Genomic DNA, 16439 nt, shown 5'->3' on the forward strand with positions numbered 1-16439 from the left:
ACGATACTGTCAAAAATATTGGGCCAATGACTAATATGGCAATAATACCGCCCATTGCACTGAACCGCATTTTATCACTATTTCCTTGATTATTCTGTTTTACCTCCAGTTTCTTCTTTTATTCTTAGACTGTATATGTGCTAATTACCTACTTTAACAAGCATCCATTCAAATATGTAGCATAATGCACACATTAACTACACCCTCACATTCACATATTTAGATATTTTTCCTTTGTTGAATTACCTTGTCTGCATCCACTTTTCCTCTGATGAATTCTTTCTTCCAAAATTCCAGTGCCTGTTCGAGAGTCAGGCCGATGCCTTTTAAGAACAGTCCGTATTGCATACGGCCACCGTGACGGAGATGATGGTTATCACGTAGGGCTTTGTGCAACTGGCGCATGCAAAGAGGGAATGATTTCACAGAAAGCTGTCAAGAGAAAAATTTGTGTTTAAGGCATACTGATCATTTAATTTGTAGGATATATGCTTATTGTGATAATTAATTAGCTCCACTTGAAAATGTCAATGGCTGGAAGAAACAATAGGCGTGTGCAGAGTGCCTTGGGGCTGGTGATAACACAAGTGTGTCTGTCAGCCACCAAATCCAATAACCATCTCAGGAAAAAAAATCCAAAGGACAGAGTAATACAGGTGGTAGTATCAGACTATCTTCAGCTACAAAGTAACACAGGTCTAATTGCTGTCAGGAAAAATATATCCACACTTCGATTACAATGTTTCTTGCTTCTTCCTTATTTTAGCTTCTGGAATGGCAAGGTGACCTTTGTTAAGAGTTTTTGGGAGTTGGGGGAAGGGATGGGTTTTTTAAACATCTTTGAAAAAACGCAAGCAGGAGTAAAATCCATTGCAACTGACCTGCAGGCTTTTTCCCTGAAGAATGCTATTTCTCATAAAGCAAGATCTCAGAGAAAAAAAATGTAACATTCAAGTTACTGGGGCTTTGCATTTTTATTTTTAACATCTAAGTCATGCCATGGAATTCTCTACCAAAGGAACACTGTCATGGTTAAGATGGACACTGAAAACAAACGATTTCTGAAGTTCAGATAAAGGAGTTGTAATGTGTTTTTAGTTGTCTCTGCACCATTGATGTGGGTTTACAATCCATTTTATTTACTTCCTTGTTTTGAAAAACCCTTGTGTAAGTCAAAAGTCCAAAAAAGAGCATTGAAAAGACTAATATTGCAACACAATAATCATAAACTAAACATCATGAATTTCAAAATTGTTAAATAAGAAATTTTTGTTAAACTGTTTATAATTATGTCAGGTATTTGTGAAAGTACACAAAATTAAGCAGCAAATTGAGCAATTCATTATAGTTCCAGTCTAAAACACGATTAGATGCATTTTCAGTTAGTTCTGCTCCATTTTAAACCTTATCACAATTTCATTCAAGTAGTTCTCAAGAGTTACAGAGCAAATATGAGTGAAAAAAAGATAAAGGCTTTATATGTTGTCTGTATATAGAGTACTTGAATTTAAAAAGTTACATATCAACATACAATGTAACTCAATAAAAACAGAGGACTTACAGCATCAATCTGTTCTAGAGAAATTTTTCCAGTGTTCTTTTGCACGCTGTAATCTGGACCAACATAAGAATGGCTGAAAAACAAAGCAAAGAGTACAGCATAGTTTAAAACTGTTCAAAACAATTTTTTTTTAAGTTTACAAATTTAGAAAGAAATTATTTTCCCAATTAAGGCCTGCAAACATTTTATATAAGGCAAAACCAAGAAAACAGTATTGGACAGTTATGTAAGTAATTAAGATTTATAAAACCAAGATTAGAGTCAACATGGTAAAGAAACCCTCCCTCCCTTTATCTGAAAGGAGTGGTGAGCGGTCAGAATTCAGATCACAGGATCATGCTACGTTGAGGTTGAGAGAGACCTTTGAAGATCATCTCGTCCTACCCCCTGCTTGAAACAGAGTTAACTACAGCAAGTTGCTTAGCACCTCATCAGGCTAGGCGTTGAGCATCTCCCAGGACAGAGACTCAATAATGTCTGAGCAACCTCTTCCAGTGTTTGACCACCCTGGCAGTAAAATAGTGTTTTCTTATGTTTAAGTGGAATTTCCTGTAGATCAGTTTGTGCCCATCGCCTCCTGGACTATCACTGGGTACCACTGAGAAGAGTCTCACTCTGTCTTCTTTACTCCTCCGTATCAAACACCTATTTATATGTGCTGGCAAGATTCACACACACGCTCCTGAAATTTATCTCCTCCAGGCTGAACAACCTCAGCTCCCTTAGCCTCTCCTCCTATGTACTGGGGAGCCCAGGACTGGACACAGCCCTCCAGATGTGGTCTTACCAGTTGTGGTTTAACCCAGCAGGCAGCTAAACACCACACAGCCGTTTGCTCACTTCCTCCCACAGTGGGATGGGGGAGAGAATTCAGAGAAAAAAAAGGTAAAACTTGTGGGTTGAGATAAAAGACAGTTTAACAGGACAGAAAAGGAAGATATAATAATAATAATAGATTATATAAAGCAAGTGATGCACAATGCAATTGCTCACTACATGCTGACTGATGCCCAGCCCATGCCCAAGCAGGAATTGCTGCCTCTCGGCCAACTCCCCCCAGTTTACATGCTAAGGACGATGTCACATGGTATGGAATATCCCTTTGGCTAGTCTGGGTCAGTTGTCCTAGCTGTGCCACCTCCCACCTTCTTGTGCACCTCCAGCCTTCTTGCTGGCAAGGCACAAGAAGCTGAAAAGTCCTTGACTTGATGCTTAGGATGAATTAAAACATCAGTGTGTTATCAACATTATTCTCATACTAATTCTAAAACCAGTACTATACCAACTACTAGGAAGAAAACTAACTCCATCCAGCTGAAACCATGACCCTAGTGCTGAGCAGAGGGGAAAGATCACCTCCCTCGACCTGCTGGGAGTACTCGTCCTAATGCTGCCCATTAGCTTTCTTTGCTTCAAAGGTACACTGGTGGCTCATAGTCAGCTTGTTGTCCACCAGGATCCCAGGGTCCTCTTCTGCAACCCTGTTTCACAGCTGTTCAGCCCTCAGCCTATACTGGTACATGGCATTATTCCTCCCCAGATACAGAGCTTGGTATTTCCCTTTGTTGAACTTCATAGGGTTCCCGTCAGCCCATTTCTCCAGCCTGTCCGAGTCTACCTGAAAGGTAGCACACATCTGGTGTAAATCATTCCTCCCAGTTTTGTATCATCTGAGACATGCTGAGTTTGCACTCTGCTCCATCACCTAGGACATTAAAGAAGCAGCTAAACAATATCGGACCCAGTATCGATCCCTGAGGTACTCCACTAGTGATTGACCTCCAGCTGGTCTTAATGCCTCTGATCACAAACCTTTGAGCACAGCACTTCAGCCAGTTTTTAGTCCATCTCACTGTCCATTTACCTAGCCCATAATTCACCAGTTGTTGATGAGGATGTTACAAGAGAGAGTGTCAAAACAGTCACTCACACAGTCACTCACACAGTGACTGTGTGAGTCAGCAGTGACTGGGTGTGTCCCAGGGCAGGAGAGGCTGCAGTCGTTTGCAGCTCGTTGGGGAGGGCACTGACTCCCTCCCAGTGCACAAGGCGAGGAAGGTGCCAAAGAGCTGTGAACCAGGGGTGTCACCAACAGGTATTTCCCAGCTCAGTGAAAGAACAATGGTATCTACCCGGCGGAAGAAGACCAAAATGGATGTGGGAACCCAGACAGAGTTCCCACAGAAGGAGGCAATGGTGCAGGTCGCAGGCTGCAGGGAATGCTACAGCGTCTCTGTGGTGTCAGGGGGCTGCGTGCGCTGTGAGCAGGTAGATGATCTGCTCGGCCGAGCGGCATAGCTGCAAAGCCAGGTTGAAAGGCTTCAAGCCGAAGTAGAAAGGCTTAGGAGCATTCGGGAGGCTGAAATGGAGATAGACTGGTGGAGCCAGGCTCTGCCTTCCCTGCAACAAAAATGGGAGCACCTGCCGGAGAGCTCCCAGGATCGAGGGACCCCTGTACTCTGCCCCTCTCAGGTGGAAAACAATAACCTAGAGGAGAGGAGTGAGTGGAGGCAAGTCTATGGCTGTGGCAAAAGGCGAGTGCCCTCCTTGCCTACTTTGCCTCCACAGGTGCCTCTGAGCAATAGATATGAAGTCCTAGTGGAATACAGCCAGTCCAATGGGGATGTGGTGGAGAGGCAACCTATATCAGAGGTCCCACCACAGTCAGAAAAATCTGACAGGTGTATAGCTACCTCCTCCACAAGGAAGAAGAGAAGAGTTTTAGTGGTTGGAGACTCCTTCCTAAAGGGATCTGAGGGCCCAATATGCAGAGCTGACCCCCATCACAGAGAGGTCTGCAGCCTGCCTGGAGCCCGAATCAGGGATATCACCAGGCAACTCCCCAACCTGGTGAAGGCCACAGACTACTACCCCCTGCTGATCTTCCAGACAGGTGGGGAAGAAGCTGCATCCCCTAGTCTGAGGGGGTTGAAGAAAAGACTACAAGGCCCTAGGACAGTTGGTGAAAGAGTCTGGGGCACAAGTTGTTTTCTCCTCCCTCCTTCCATTTTCAGGCGATGACGTGGGATGGAATAGTAGGATTCTCTCTATTAATGCCTGGCTACGAGACTGGTGCTACAGGCAGGGCTTTGCGTTCTTTGATAATGGCTGGTTTTATAAGACACCAGGCGTGACGGTAATACATGGGAAAGGTTTATGTCGTAGGGGCAAAAGGGTTCTGGGACAGGAATTAGCAGGGCTCATTCGGAGAGCTTTAAACTAGATTCGAAGGGGGATGGGGTAGTAGCTGGGCTTGCACCACTGGGGCAACGCTCTAGTGTTGAGGTAGACCACGAGGCCCCCCATACCCCTGGGGTGAAATCAGTGTGCTCAGCTCGCTCCCTGAAATGCCTGTACACCAATGCACGCAGCATGGGGAATAAACAGGAGGAGTTGGAAATCCGTGTTCGGTTGGGGGGCTATGATTTAGTGGCAATCACAGAGACTTGGTGGGACGCCTCGCATGACTGGAATGTGGTCATGGATGGCTATGTCCTGTTCAGGAAAGACAGGCCACTAAGAAGAGGTGGTGGAGTTGCTCTTTATGTGAGTGAGCAGCTAGAATGTATTGAGTTCTGTCCAGGGGCGGATCAGGAGCGAGTTGAGAGTTTGTGGGTGCGAATTAAGGGGCAGGCTGGCAGGGGTGATACTGTTGTGGGTGTCTATTACAGGCCACCGGATCAGGATGAGGAGGGTGATGAGGCCTTCTACAGGCAGCTGAGAGCAGTCTCGCAATTACAGGGTCTGGTTGTTGTGGGGGATTTCAACTACCCTGATATTTGCTGGGAGGCCTACTCAGCCAGCCATCCTCAGTCCAGGAGGTTCCTCCAGTGCACTGATGATAACTTTCTGATGCAAATGGTGGATGAGCCAACTAGGAGAGGAGCGCTGCTGGATCTTATCCTTACTAATAAGGAGGGTCTGGTTGAAGAGGTGAAGGTTGAGGGCAGCCTTGGTTGGAGCGACCATGAGATAGTAGAGTTCAGGATCTCATGCAGCAGGACCAGAATAGCTAGCAGAATCACAACCCTGCACTTCAGGAGGGCCAACTTTGGCCTTTTCAAGCAATTGCTAAGGGAAATCCCATGGGACAGGGTACTAGAAGGTAAGGGGGCCCAAGATAATTGGTTAGCATTCAAGGACTGCTTCTTCCGAGCTCAAGATCAGAGCATCCCAGCAGGTAGGAAGTCAAGGAAGGGTACCAGGAGACCTGCATGGTTAAGCAGGAAACTGCTGGGCAAACTCAAGTGGAAGAAGAGGGTGTACAGATCATGGAAGGAGGGGCTGGCCACTTGGGAGGAATATAAGTCTGTTGTCAGAGGATGTAGGGAGGCAACTAGGAAAGCTAAGGCCTCCTTGCAATTAAACCTTGCAAGAGAGGTCAAGGACAACAGAAAGGGCTTCTTCAAATACATTGCAGGTAAAGCCAACACTAGAGGCAATGTAGGCCCACTGATGAATGAGGTGGGGGCCCTGGAGACAGAGGATAAAAAGAAGGCGGAGTTACTGAATGCCTTCTTTGCCTCTGTCTATACTGCTAGAGGCTGTCCTGAGGAGCCCCGGACCCCTGCGGCCTCAGAAGAAGTCAGGATAGAGGAGGAATCTGTCTTGGTAGATGAGGGCTGGGTCAGGGACCAATTAAGCAATCTGGACGTCCATAAATCCATGGGCCCTGATGGGATGCACCCGCGGGTGCTGAGGGAGCTGGCGGAAGTCATTGCTAGGCCACTCTCCATCATCTTTACTAAGTTGTGGGCAACGGGAGAGGTGCCTGAGGACTGGAGGAAAGCGAATGTCACTCCAGTCTTCAAAAAGGGCAAGAAGGAGAACCCGGGGAACTATAGACCGGTCAGCCTCACCTCCATCCCCGGAAAGGTGATGGAACAACTTGTCCTTGGTGCTGTCTCTAGGCACATCAAGGATAGGGGGATCATTAGGGGCACTCAGCATGGCTTCACCAAGGGGAAGTCATGCTTAACCAACTTGATAGCCTTTTATGAGGACATAACCCGGTGGATAGATGATGGTAAAGCTGTGGATGTGGTCTATCTCGATTTCAGTAAAGCGTTTGACACGGTCTCCCACATCATCATCGCAGCTAAACTGAGGAAGTGTGGTCTGGATGATCGGGTAGTGAGGTGGATTGTGAACTGGCTGAAGGAAAGAAGCCAGAGAGTGATGGTCAATGGGACAGAGTCCAGTTGGAGGTCTGTGTTTAGTGGAGTCCCTCAAGGGTCGGTAGTGGGACCAGTACTATTCAATATATTCATTAATGACTTGGATGAGGGAATAGAGTGCACTGTCAGCAAGTTCGCTGATGACACAAAACTGGGAGGAGTGGCTGACACACCGGAAGGCTGCGCAGCCATTCAGAGAGACCTGGACAGGCTGGAGAGTTGGGCGGGGAGAAATTTAATGAAATATAAGAAGGGCAAGTGTAGAGTCCTGCATCTGGGCAAGAACAACCCCAGGTACCAGTACAAGTTGGGGGCAGACCTGTTGGAGAGCAGCGTAGGGGAAAGGGAGCTGGGGGTCCTAGTGGACAACAGGATGACCATGAGCCGGCAGTGTGCCCTTGTGGCCAAGAAGGCCAATGGCATCCTGGGATGTATTAGAAGGGGTGTGGTTAGCAGGTCACGAGAGGTTCTCCTTCCCCTCTACTCTGCCCTGGTGAGGCCGCATCTGGAATATTGTGTCCAGTTCTGGGCCCCTCAGTTCAAGAAGGACAGGGAACTGCTAGAGAGAGTCCAGCGCAGAGCCACGAAGATGATTAAGGGGGTGGAACATCTCCCTTATGAGGAGAGGCTGAGGGAGCTGGGTCTCTTTAGCTTAGAGAAGAGGAGACTTGAGGGGTGACCTCATTAATGTTTATAAATATGTAAAGGGCAAGTGTCATGAGGATGGAGCCAGGCTCTTCTCAGTGACATCCCTTGACAGGACAAGGGGCAATGGGTGCAAGCTGGAACACAGGAGGTTCCACATAAATATGAGGAAAAACTTCTTTACGGTGAGGGTGACTGAACACTGGAACAGGCTGCCCAGAGAGGTTGTGGAGTCTCCTTCTCTGGAGACATTCAAAACCCGCCTGGACGCGTTCCTGTGTGATATGGTCTAGGCAATCCTGCTCCGGCAGGGGGATTGGACTAGATGATCTTTCGAGGTCCCTTCCAATCCCTAACATTCTGTGATTCTGTGATTCTGTGAAAAACCTTGCTGAAGTCAAGTTAAACAACATCAACTGCTTTCCTCCCCATCTATTGAGCCTTCTATGATAAAATGACCAGCTATGAGGTTAGTCAAGCATAATTTCCCATTCACAAATCCATGCTGACCACTCACAATCACCATCTTGTCCTTCATATTGGGAACTGAGATGAGGCTGACCAGCCTATAGTTCCAGGGATCCTTCTCCTTACTCTTTGTGAAGGCAGGGTTCACTTCTGCTTTCTTCTAGTAATCAGGAACCTCTTCTACTTTGCTACTTGTGTAGCATTTTAAAAAACCAACCAAACAAAAAAAACCGTGATATATCACTATGAACATCTACCATGGGGGAAAAGTAAAAACTCAAAAACTGCTTAAGTGTATCAATAAAAAGCTGGGAAGGCTTTTACTGCAGTACTGACATACAAACACATGTTAACTCCTGACAGTAGCTGTCGAGCCAAAATAGCACAGGACTTTGCATGTGCTGCCTCCTCTTTCATTCATACTGCAACAAAGCTACTTCTGACACCTGAGCTAAGTTCAGGTTACCATACATTACAGCAGAGGCAGTCACATAGACATTGTCACCAAAGTAATTTCAAATCAAATACAAGCATCTAATGCCCAGCTTTTACTTTTAAATATATAGACTTCTTGAATGAGGATATATACAGGGCTGCAGAATTGACCAAAAGAAATGCTTACAGCAGAACCCAACCAAATTCAAGAGTTGACAGTACAGCAAGCAATAAAGCAAACAGGGGCTTTGGATACAGCACATTGGTCCAAAAATCAGGCTGCAAAGTCTGGGTAAAAACAAATTTCTTTGTGAAAGAGGGATTTTGCAACTAACTTACAAAGATCATTTCTTAAATCTTTTGAAGGCATATGGAGGTTAACTCCAGAGAAAAGGGGTTTAGCTAAATGATGATACTAGGTGCTACAGATTATTTTGTGACATTTCAATACTGTAAAGTGTGAAAAGCATAGAGCTAAGAGTTGATTTTATACAGTACCAATAGTTTAATTATACATGCATTCATTTGTTCTTTAGTCTTATTTCTGGCACACAGTGGAGCACTAGGCAAGCTTTCTGTACTCAATAGATTTTTTTTTCATTACACAACATCGGATAAACAATTAAACGTATTTGAGCTGTATGTGTCTATTACTACTGATTCTACTAAAGAAGTTTCTAGATTTTCTTGTAGAAACAGATCTGCATCACATCACTTAGGCAAACTACAAATAAAACAGAAATCACAGCCCCAAAAATACTACAATTGAAGCACAGAACAACAGAAAACAGCTGTTGCTTAGGCAATTTCTTTCTTTTTTTTTTTTTTGTAAAACAACAAATTAGGAAAATGGTCAGTTATCACATCCCAGGATGAGTGCTGGTAACTTCTTAAACTGCTCTATCATAATCACTTCATATCATCTGCTTGTATGCTATAGCATTTATTAGAATCATACCAATATTGAAAAATATTGCTAAGCTAAAGAAAACCACTTCTTCCTAGCACCCACAGAAACAATTGGCCTGAGAAGAGGAGGTCCAAAGAGGAGACACAAAAGTTTCCCTATACAATAAGTGAACAAAAGATTTCAGAATTCACTGCTAAAAAGAGGACATACTCTCTAAATCTTGCTGACCATTATGTCTGGACTTGGCAGAAAATTTTACTGCAAGGACAGAAAACTTAATGCTGGGGTGGGGGGAGAAATTCTCTTTTTCTGACTCTGAAAAGCTCAAATATTCTCAGCATGGTAAGCAAACATGAGAAGTTTTTCATAAATGTTTCCTTATTTTTACATTAAAAAGTAGCACATGACCTTTGCAAGGTCAAAGTTTCTTGATACCTGACACCACTCACCAAAAAGCTGAACCCTACAAACTGCCTTCAAAGGTGGTGCTCTGAAAAACGGTATGTTTTATCCATCCAGAATATGTGGTAGATTGGAGCCGGGCATGAAGAGGCCAGCACTAGTCGTGTGGCATTTGGCAGCTAAGATGTTGGATTCCTGTCTGAAGGAGCTCAAGGGACGAGAGCTTTTGGGTTTGCAATTTTAGGTGTCAGGTCTTCTGATTTTCTACAGTGCAGATTCCCCAGGTCCCTTGATTTCATCACAAGAAAATCACACTGCTTTCTCCACAGATTGCCATTGTTTTCTCTACAATTCTATTTAAAAATCTCAACAACCTTGCAAAAAAAAAAAAAAAGTCCATTTAAAAAATGGGCATGGATTAAAATATCTATGCAGATAAAATCCACAGTAAAATGACCTTTTCTGAGGACTAGCTCATTTAAAAGTCACAAGCAGATATGAATAGCTGCCAAAAAATGTGTGGGGTATTAGCAACCAAACAATGCTCTGTAACCTTCAATTGTATGCTCTTTTCACACGTTTCCATCTAAGCTTTTTCTTCCCTGACAAAGCTCTACTGACATACACCAAAAAAAAAAAATACCGCTGTAAGAATTCACACAATGAAGGTAGAGGAAAGCCTACAGCTAATACTCTCCTTTCTTATGAGCCAGATGAAGCAAAAACGAATCACAGATTCACAGAAATAAATAACAGAGAAGAAATATTTGGTCATCTGTCTGTTCACTGCCAGAGCTTCTTTTTCAAGTTGTAAGGTTTGATGTATTTTGTCTATTTTAAAGGAACTTCCAAAAAGGCAACTTGCAAGTATTTGTGTAGTTTTTTTCAACTGGTGACGAAATGTACAAGGAAGAGCCCCTCCATTTTCACAAAAGCAAAATGGAAGTAACTTACGAGTCATTAACCTAACCATACACACCCAAGTTAACATAAGACTGTGCAAAAAATACCTTTTTGCATAAATGTAAGATACAGTACCCCTGTTAAAGGAGCTGGTGTTAAACCAGCTTGTTTTGCAGCCTTTCCTTTCCCATATTTAAAAAAAAAGCACAGAGAGGATTGTGATTGCTGTGATACTGAAGGCTGTTCCACTTACATAGATGCATAGCATACATCAAAAGAAATTTCAAATTTCTCAGTAATTACACCTAGAGAGCATGATTTATAAAAAGCTAATCTAATTGCTCTTTAGCTTCAAATGGAGAAAGGCCTCAGTATTTTTGAACCTATTTTCTAAAATCCCAGTGAGATGTATGATGATAAAAACATGGAAGGTTATTGGCATTGAGAAGTATCCCCTAACCAGCTATGTAACAGTTACACTGCAATATTTATTTCATTCATTGCTCTTAAACAAAGTTCAATCATATGTAAATAAGCAGAGATCCAATGAAAGCTATTTTTCCTACTCTGATTTACACTAAAAGCAATAAAACATGAAACTGTTCCTACGTAATAAAAATTACGAGAATTTTTTTTTTTAAATCAAAATAAAATGCCAGATTTTGGGTACAGATATCTCAAGCAGTAGAGCACCATAGGAAATAAAGAGCATGATAACTAGATCTGCATCCTCATTCTGGTGCAGTGCTGTCATGATGGAGCCGCAGCGCTTCCATTTCTCATTCGTCCAACATCATTTCAGTGATTTTAATGCAAAGCTGTATGTGTTCAAAACCAGAGCTTTCATTACTGACATTCAATATTTAAGTAAATTTCTACCCTTAGAGATATTAAAAATTCAACCGAATAAAATACCTGAGCAACCCAATCTAAACAGATCTGCACTGAGCAGGGGCTAGATTAAATGATCTCCAGAGGTTCACTCCAAGCTAAATTATTGATTCTAAGGCCAATGCACCCCCCTCTAATTTGGAATCTGTTTTGTTCATAAAGAAGCTTAAGAACTTTGCACTTACAATAAAAAAAAGTTTTTATAAAAGCTACAAATATTTTCCTGTTACTTAGAAACAACACCAGCTCTGTAAATGGTGTTTCATGTCATTTTCAAAACTTTTGTTAAGTTGAAAGGATATGTTCAAGGGGTTTTTTTTTTCCAGTCAAAGTCAATCACACAGATGAGGTGTCTGAAAAAAAACTGTAGCTAAAACATTCTACTAATACAATTATTTTAATCTGTATGAAAGAATATACTCATGCTTTCAGTTTATGCTACCTGAGACGATTAAGCAGTGGCTGTAGTCTCTCATCAGACTGTATGGAAGGCAGTGATCGTGCTGTCAGCTAGAAGAAAACAGAAGTTCAATTAATAAAATATTAGCTTCAAAAAAACGTATAGCACAGCACAGGAATGATGTAACAAATCATCCTGCATTGCTACAACTTTACACAACATTCAACAACACGTACTTTCTCTTATTAAAAATAACTAAGCACAACCTTCCAGAATCTGAAGTTAGCAGAAATATTTAAGGTTAACGAAGTCAAACAGTGAAAAATAATTTTTCTAAAATTACAATGTTATTTGACTCAAATAGCGAGACATCATTGAAAGTGGTATACTTTTTTCCAAACATATTTGAACTAGAAGTCATATTCTACCTGGACAGCCTTCTAGTAGTCGTATAATGTAAATATAGTCCATTAAGCCAGATTATATACAATTTACATTTGTATTGAAAAATTTACATAATATTTATCACTTTATGACTTTTATATAGACATGCCTCTGTGTACACAGGTTTTTTTAAATGGGCATAACCTGTATTTTGTAATTTGACTGTTCTAAACTAAATAGATACTTTTTTCACCTAACTGTTTCATATGACTAGTTAAAATAAACATAGTCTATAAATCAACAAGTACATGTCTTGCTATTGTGGAATACTAGTTCATTGGTGTATTAAGTAAAATAATTGGAAATATATATATATCAAATGTGCTTAATATCAGTATATAGGTGTCTACCTTCACCTACAGTGTAGCTTCACCTTGCTGGCTCCAATACACAAGTAAAGTCAAGCACTGAAGTAGGACTAACTAGCAGGCTGCAACTTCTATTTACAACCCACAAATAAATATACCATGGAAAAAGCTGCGCTCAGTGTTTGGGTACAGGGGGTTTATTTGTAACTCTAAGAAACTCCATGCAAACTCCATCGGCTCACAGACCATGTGAATATGAAGGAGTTTAGTATTTTCCTGAAAGATCACCCATTCATCACATCCATTTCATAACATTTCCTGCTAGGCAGAAGTCAGACTGGGGTCAAAATTTAAACTCGTGCTTCAAGCTGGAAATATCAACCACCAGCTAAAAGAGAGAAGGTTCAAAACAGCTGTCCGTCAAGTCAAAGCTGAGGCTACTGAACACAAGGACAGCAGGGAAGCAGGAACGGGCCATTTCAGCTGTTAAGCCAGTCCTGCCTGCAGCAATCACCGCTTCAAAACGCAGCTCTTCTCAGGCGCGGGTAACCCAAGTGTACTCATCCGATCCGACTGCTGCAGTAAACATAACTCAGGCAGTCTCAGCGATCCATTCATCTTTCTTTAAAAAAAAAAAGGCTAGTATCTTGGCAATTAAAGCATTACCCACATGCCCTTATTTTATGGAGCTAGATTGAGATGCATACAGTATACTAAAAATTCATTAAGCTCTGTATTTATTCAGAAGTTTCTTTTGATAAAAAACTAATTTTCTTACCACTGAGTATTAAAGGCCAATACATGCTCTATATTCATGTCCTCTATAAAGTACCCCTCTAATTTTGTTTTAAATACAATCAGAAAACCAGAAATTATTTCTGAAGAGAACCTGGAAGCCCTCTAAATACCAGCCAAGCTATTCCACTTGCCTAAAATCAGAACAGAACCTGAAATACCATCTGCTTCTCTTTCTATTAATAGCTTAAATGATACAGAAAACAATATTTGTGTGCACATTCACATACATACGCATACTTTTACATGAGACAAGCATACACTGTTTCTCTCTATACAGTACTTTAAATATTACATTTAATCAGAAAAAAAAATTTTTTTCCTCATAAACAATGCATTTATGACAAGTTGATGTTTATGAAAGTTAAACTGGACAGTGGTGTAAGAAGCAAGAAACAGTAAAATTGACAAAGTTCAGTAGTATTTTAATGCAATCATGAAGAAGAGCAAGAAGCTGAGTTCTTTTTTTCCGTTACGCTCTTCCCAACAATCACATCTCTAGTGTTCACTATGCTGCACTTGTGGCAAGTAAACAGGACATTTTCATATGGCATGAAGAAGGTAACAATCTGAGTGTTATAGAAATTTTCACATAATTAATGTAAAAGTTCTTATGAGTTAGGGAGACAAGGATCAATAGGGGTGAAATAGAATGAAGAATAGAATAATTAATATAAGTCTATCTGAATAAACACAGGTGGGCTTTCACAATCCATGAATATTGTTCTCAAAGCTCCTTGTGTAATCCTGACCTATGACTGAACAAATCATCAATCAAAGCTTAATGAGCAGCTAAGCAGGAGTAGGCCTAGAAGTATTACCTTCTGATGATTTTAGTAAAGGGGATGTATGGTTAACCTTTTCTTTACCTTAAAAGAAATATAGGATACTTAGAAATAAACATTAATAGAAATAAAGTTCTAAATAGACTTTAGCTATTTTAGGTTAATACTTAGGAGACGCTGGCAGTGGAAACCAGACGCTGGTCAACCCGAATCAAGATGGGACACTGATCACAGCAAGAACATTAAGGACGGGGTGTCGACTGCAGTCGGAGCGGAACCAGAACATAAAGATCAGCGTACCGATGGAAAAGAATGGACTTTTGTGGACTCTTGATGAAGGAAGAAAGAGGAACTGAAATAGTTAGTGGATTATTAATAGAAGCTCATGAAAAATTTATTGTATCATTGATTATTAGTTTCTATATAAACCAACAGTGAATTTGAATCAGGTACCATTCACTGCGGTGGTGGTCCAACTCTGAGTTGTTTAATAAAACCAGCAAACCTAGAGACCCGGACTCTGCCAATTTTCTTTAACACTGAGAACACAGAAAGCATGCAATGATTGGAAAACTACATGAACATTAGAATTATTTAAGATCTGGTAGTGATCCTTCAAGTAATAATGAAGGTAAAAGCATAACAACTTATAGGTTGATATCTAAGAACTGGTCTGTTTTTCTTCCCCCCATCCAAACACAAGACCAGCATATGAAATTGCAAGTTATCGAAGATTTACTATAAACCTTAAAAAGTTATCTTGACACAAAGCCTGAAGTTGAGTAGCAGCTCCACATGCTATCAGGAAGGCAATGACATTTTTATACGTGGCATTTAAGAATAAGATTATCATGGCTCAATTAACTTGTCTCAATTTTTTAAGGAGTGTGTGAATTTCTTGATTTTGAGGTTATCATGTGAAAGCTATTTGCTCTGTAAGTGTTTTTCTGTGGAAAAAAAAAAAAAAAGATAATTTTTATTTTCACAAAGAGTTTACTTTCTAAATGAGATGCCCTAATTACCTGTATTGCACAAGAAAATTTTAATACTTTGTCAGACCATTTGATGAATACATTTATTTAAAAACCAGCACATTAAGTTGGATGCCATTGAGAAAAATTACGTGGAAGGCTTAGGAGGAAAGCACAGAGAGAAAGGTTTTGTGGCAAAGGTTACTTTTAGCTGAGGCAGGCTACTGAGTTACTCTAGGCTTTTTCTACAGTTTACCAAGAAAAAAAAAGTTCCTTTAGGACAGTGCATTAGAGAACCTAAAATGTAAATTATTACCAAGAGTATTTCCTTATCAACTGCTAAGCACTCCTAGAACAACAAGGAGTGTCTGAAGGCACGCTGTCCACATGCACATCCTCTGCCTGTGATTTGCCTCTACAGTATTTGTCAAGCTCAACTTTTTTTTTTTTTTAATATCCTAGAACTACCTGTGCTGGCATTCATGCTATTTCTTTCATATTTTAAAGAACACTGTACAAGCAGGCTTAGCGTGCTTTTGCATCCTCAGTTCTTTTAAAACCCAGACAGGCAGGATTACATCATATGGGACTGGTATTTAAAAGGGAGGGTGACTGCACTGTGAATATGTCTAGGGACAGGGTGTCTCAAAGAATGCTCATTGCTTGGAAGCTTACCTTACTTTTTCCCCCAAGAAATTCTTCCTTCATAGCTCCAAGCTTTATAACAAGATTTACTTGAAGGAGGCTTGCAGAGACTTTGAACAGAGGACTCCTCTATCAAGTGTTAAACGCACCTCTGAAATACACAGTACTTTTAAAGGTGAGCCTACAGGTCCCAACAGGCACTCTGCAGTTCTTGGAAATACAGGCACTTCCCTAGAGGGGCTACCTAAATTATTTAACTTGTATCTCTACTGGCATTTCCAGAACAAACATCACCTCCATACATGCTCCGCTACTCAGTGTAACAAGGTCTAGATTAAGACCAGGCATAGATTTGGGAGCCTTCTGTAGCATAGATGAAAAGATTTTCCTAGAAGGTTTTTCTCTGTTTATTTCTGCTACGATAGTTACACCACTAACAAAGGGTGGGAAGGAAACGCTCTAATCCAAATGCAAAGACAAAATAAGGTTAAAGTAAGGACTGATCAAGGCAGCCCATAAAAACTAAAGAAAAGGCTTTAACAAAAACACCCAAAATCAACCAACAGAAAAAAGCTAGTTACCTTTGCCATCTGCAAAAGTCTACCATCACCTGTGACCATACAACGTCATGCTTGGCAATGTAACTGAGGGGCAGTTTTCCCAACGTAGCCATTGTTCAGGGCCTGGATGGGCATCGGC

General features: G+C 41.3%; 1 protein-coding gene across 1 annotated transcript in view; it reads right to left on the reverse strand.

The window, feature by feature from the left end:
• PRIM2 (DNA primase subunit 2) overlaps window positions 1–16439 on the reverse strand; it is a 144282-nt gene that overhangs the window by 57375 nt on the left and 70468 nt on the right. The window contains exons 8-10 of the mRNA XM_068408980.1: window positions 11835–11902; window positions 1562–1634; window positions 247–432 (exon numbers count right to left, since the gene is read on the reverse strand). Coding sequence (XP_068265081.1) covers window positions 247–432; window positions 1562–1634; window positions 11835–11902 — 327 coding nt within the window. The remainder of the gene's footprint in view (window positions 1–246; window positions 433–1561; window positions 1635–11834; window positions 11903–16439) is intronic.

The sequence above is a fragment of the Nyctibius grandis genome, chromosome 1 (genome assembly GCF_013368605.1).
Source record: "Nyctibius grandis isolate bNycGra1 chromosome 1, bNycGra1.pri, whole genome shotgun sequence".
Taxonomy (NCBI): Eukaryota; Metazoa; Chordata; class Aves; order Nyctibiiformes; family Nyctibiidae; genus Nyctibius; species Nyctibius grandis.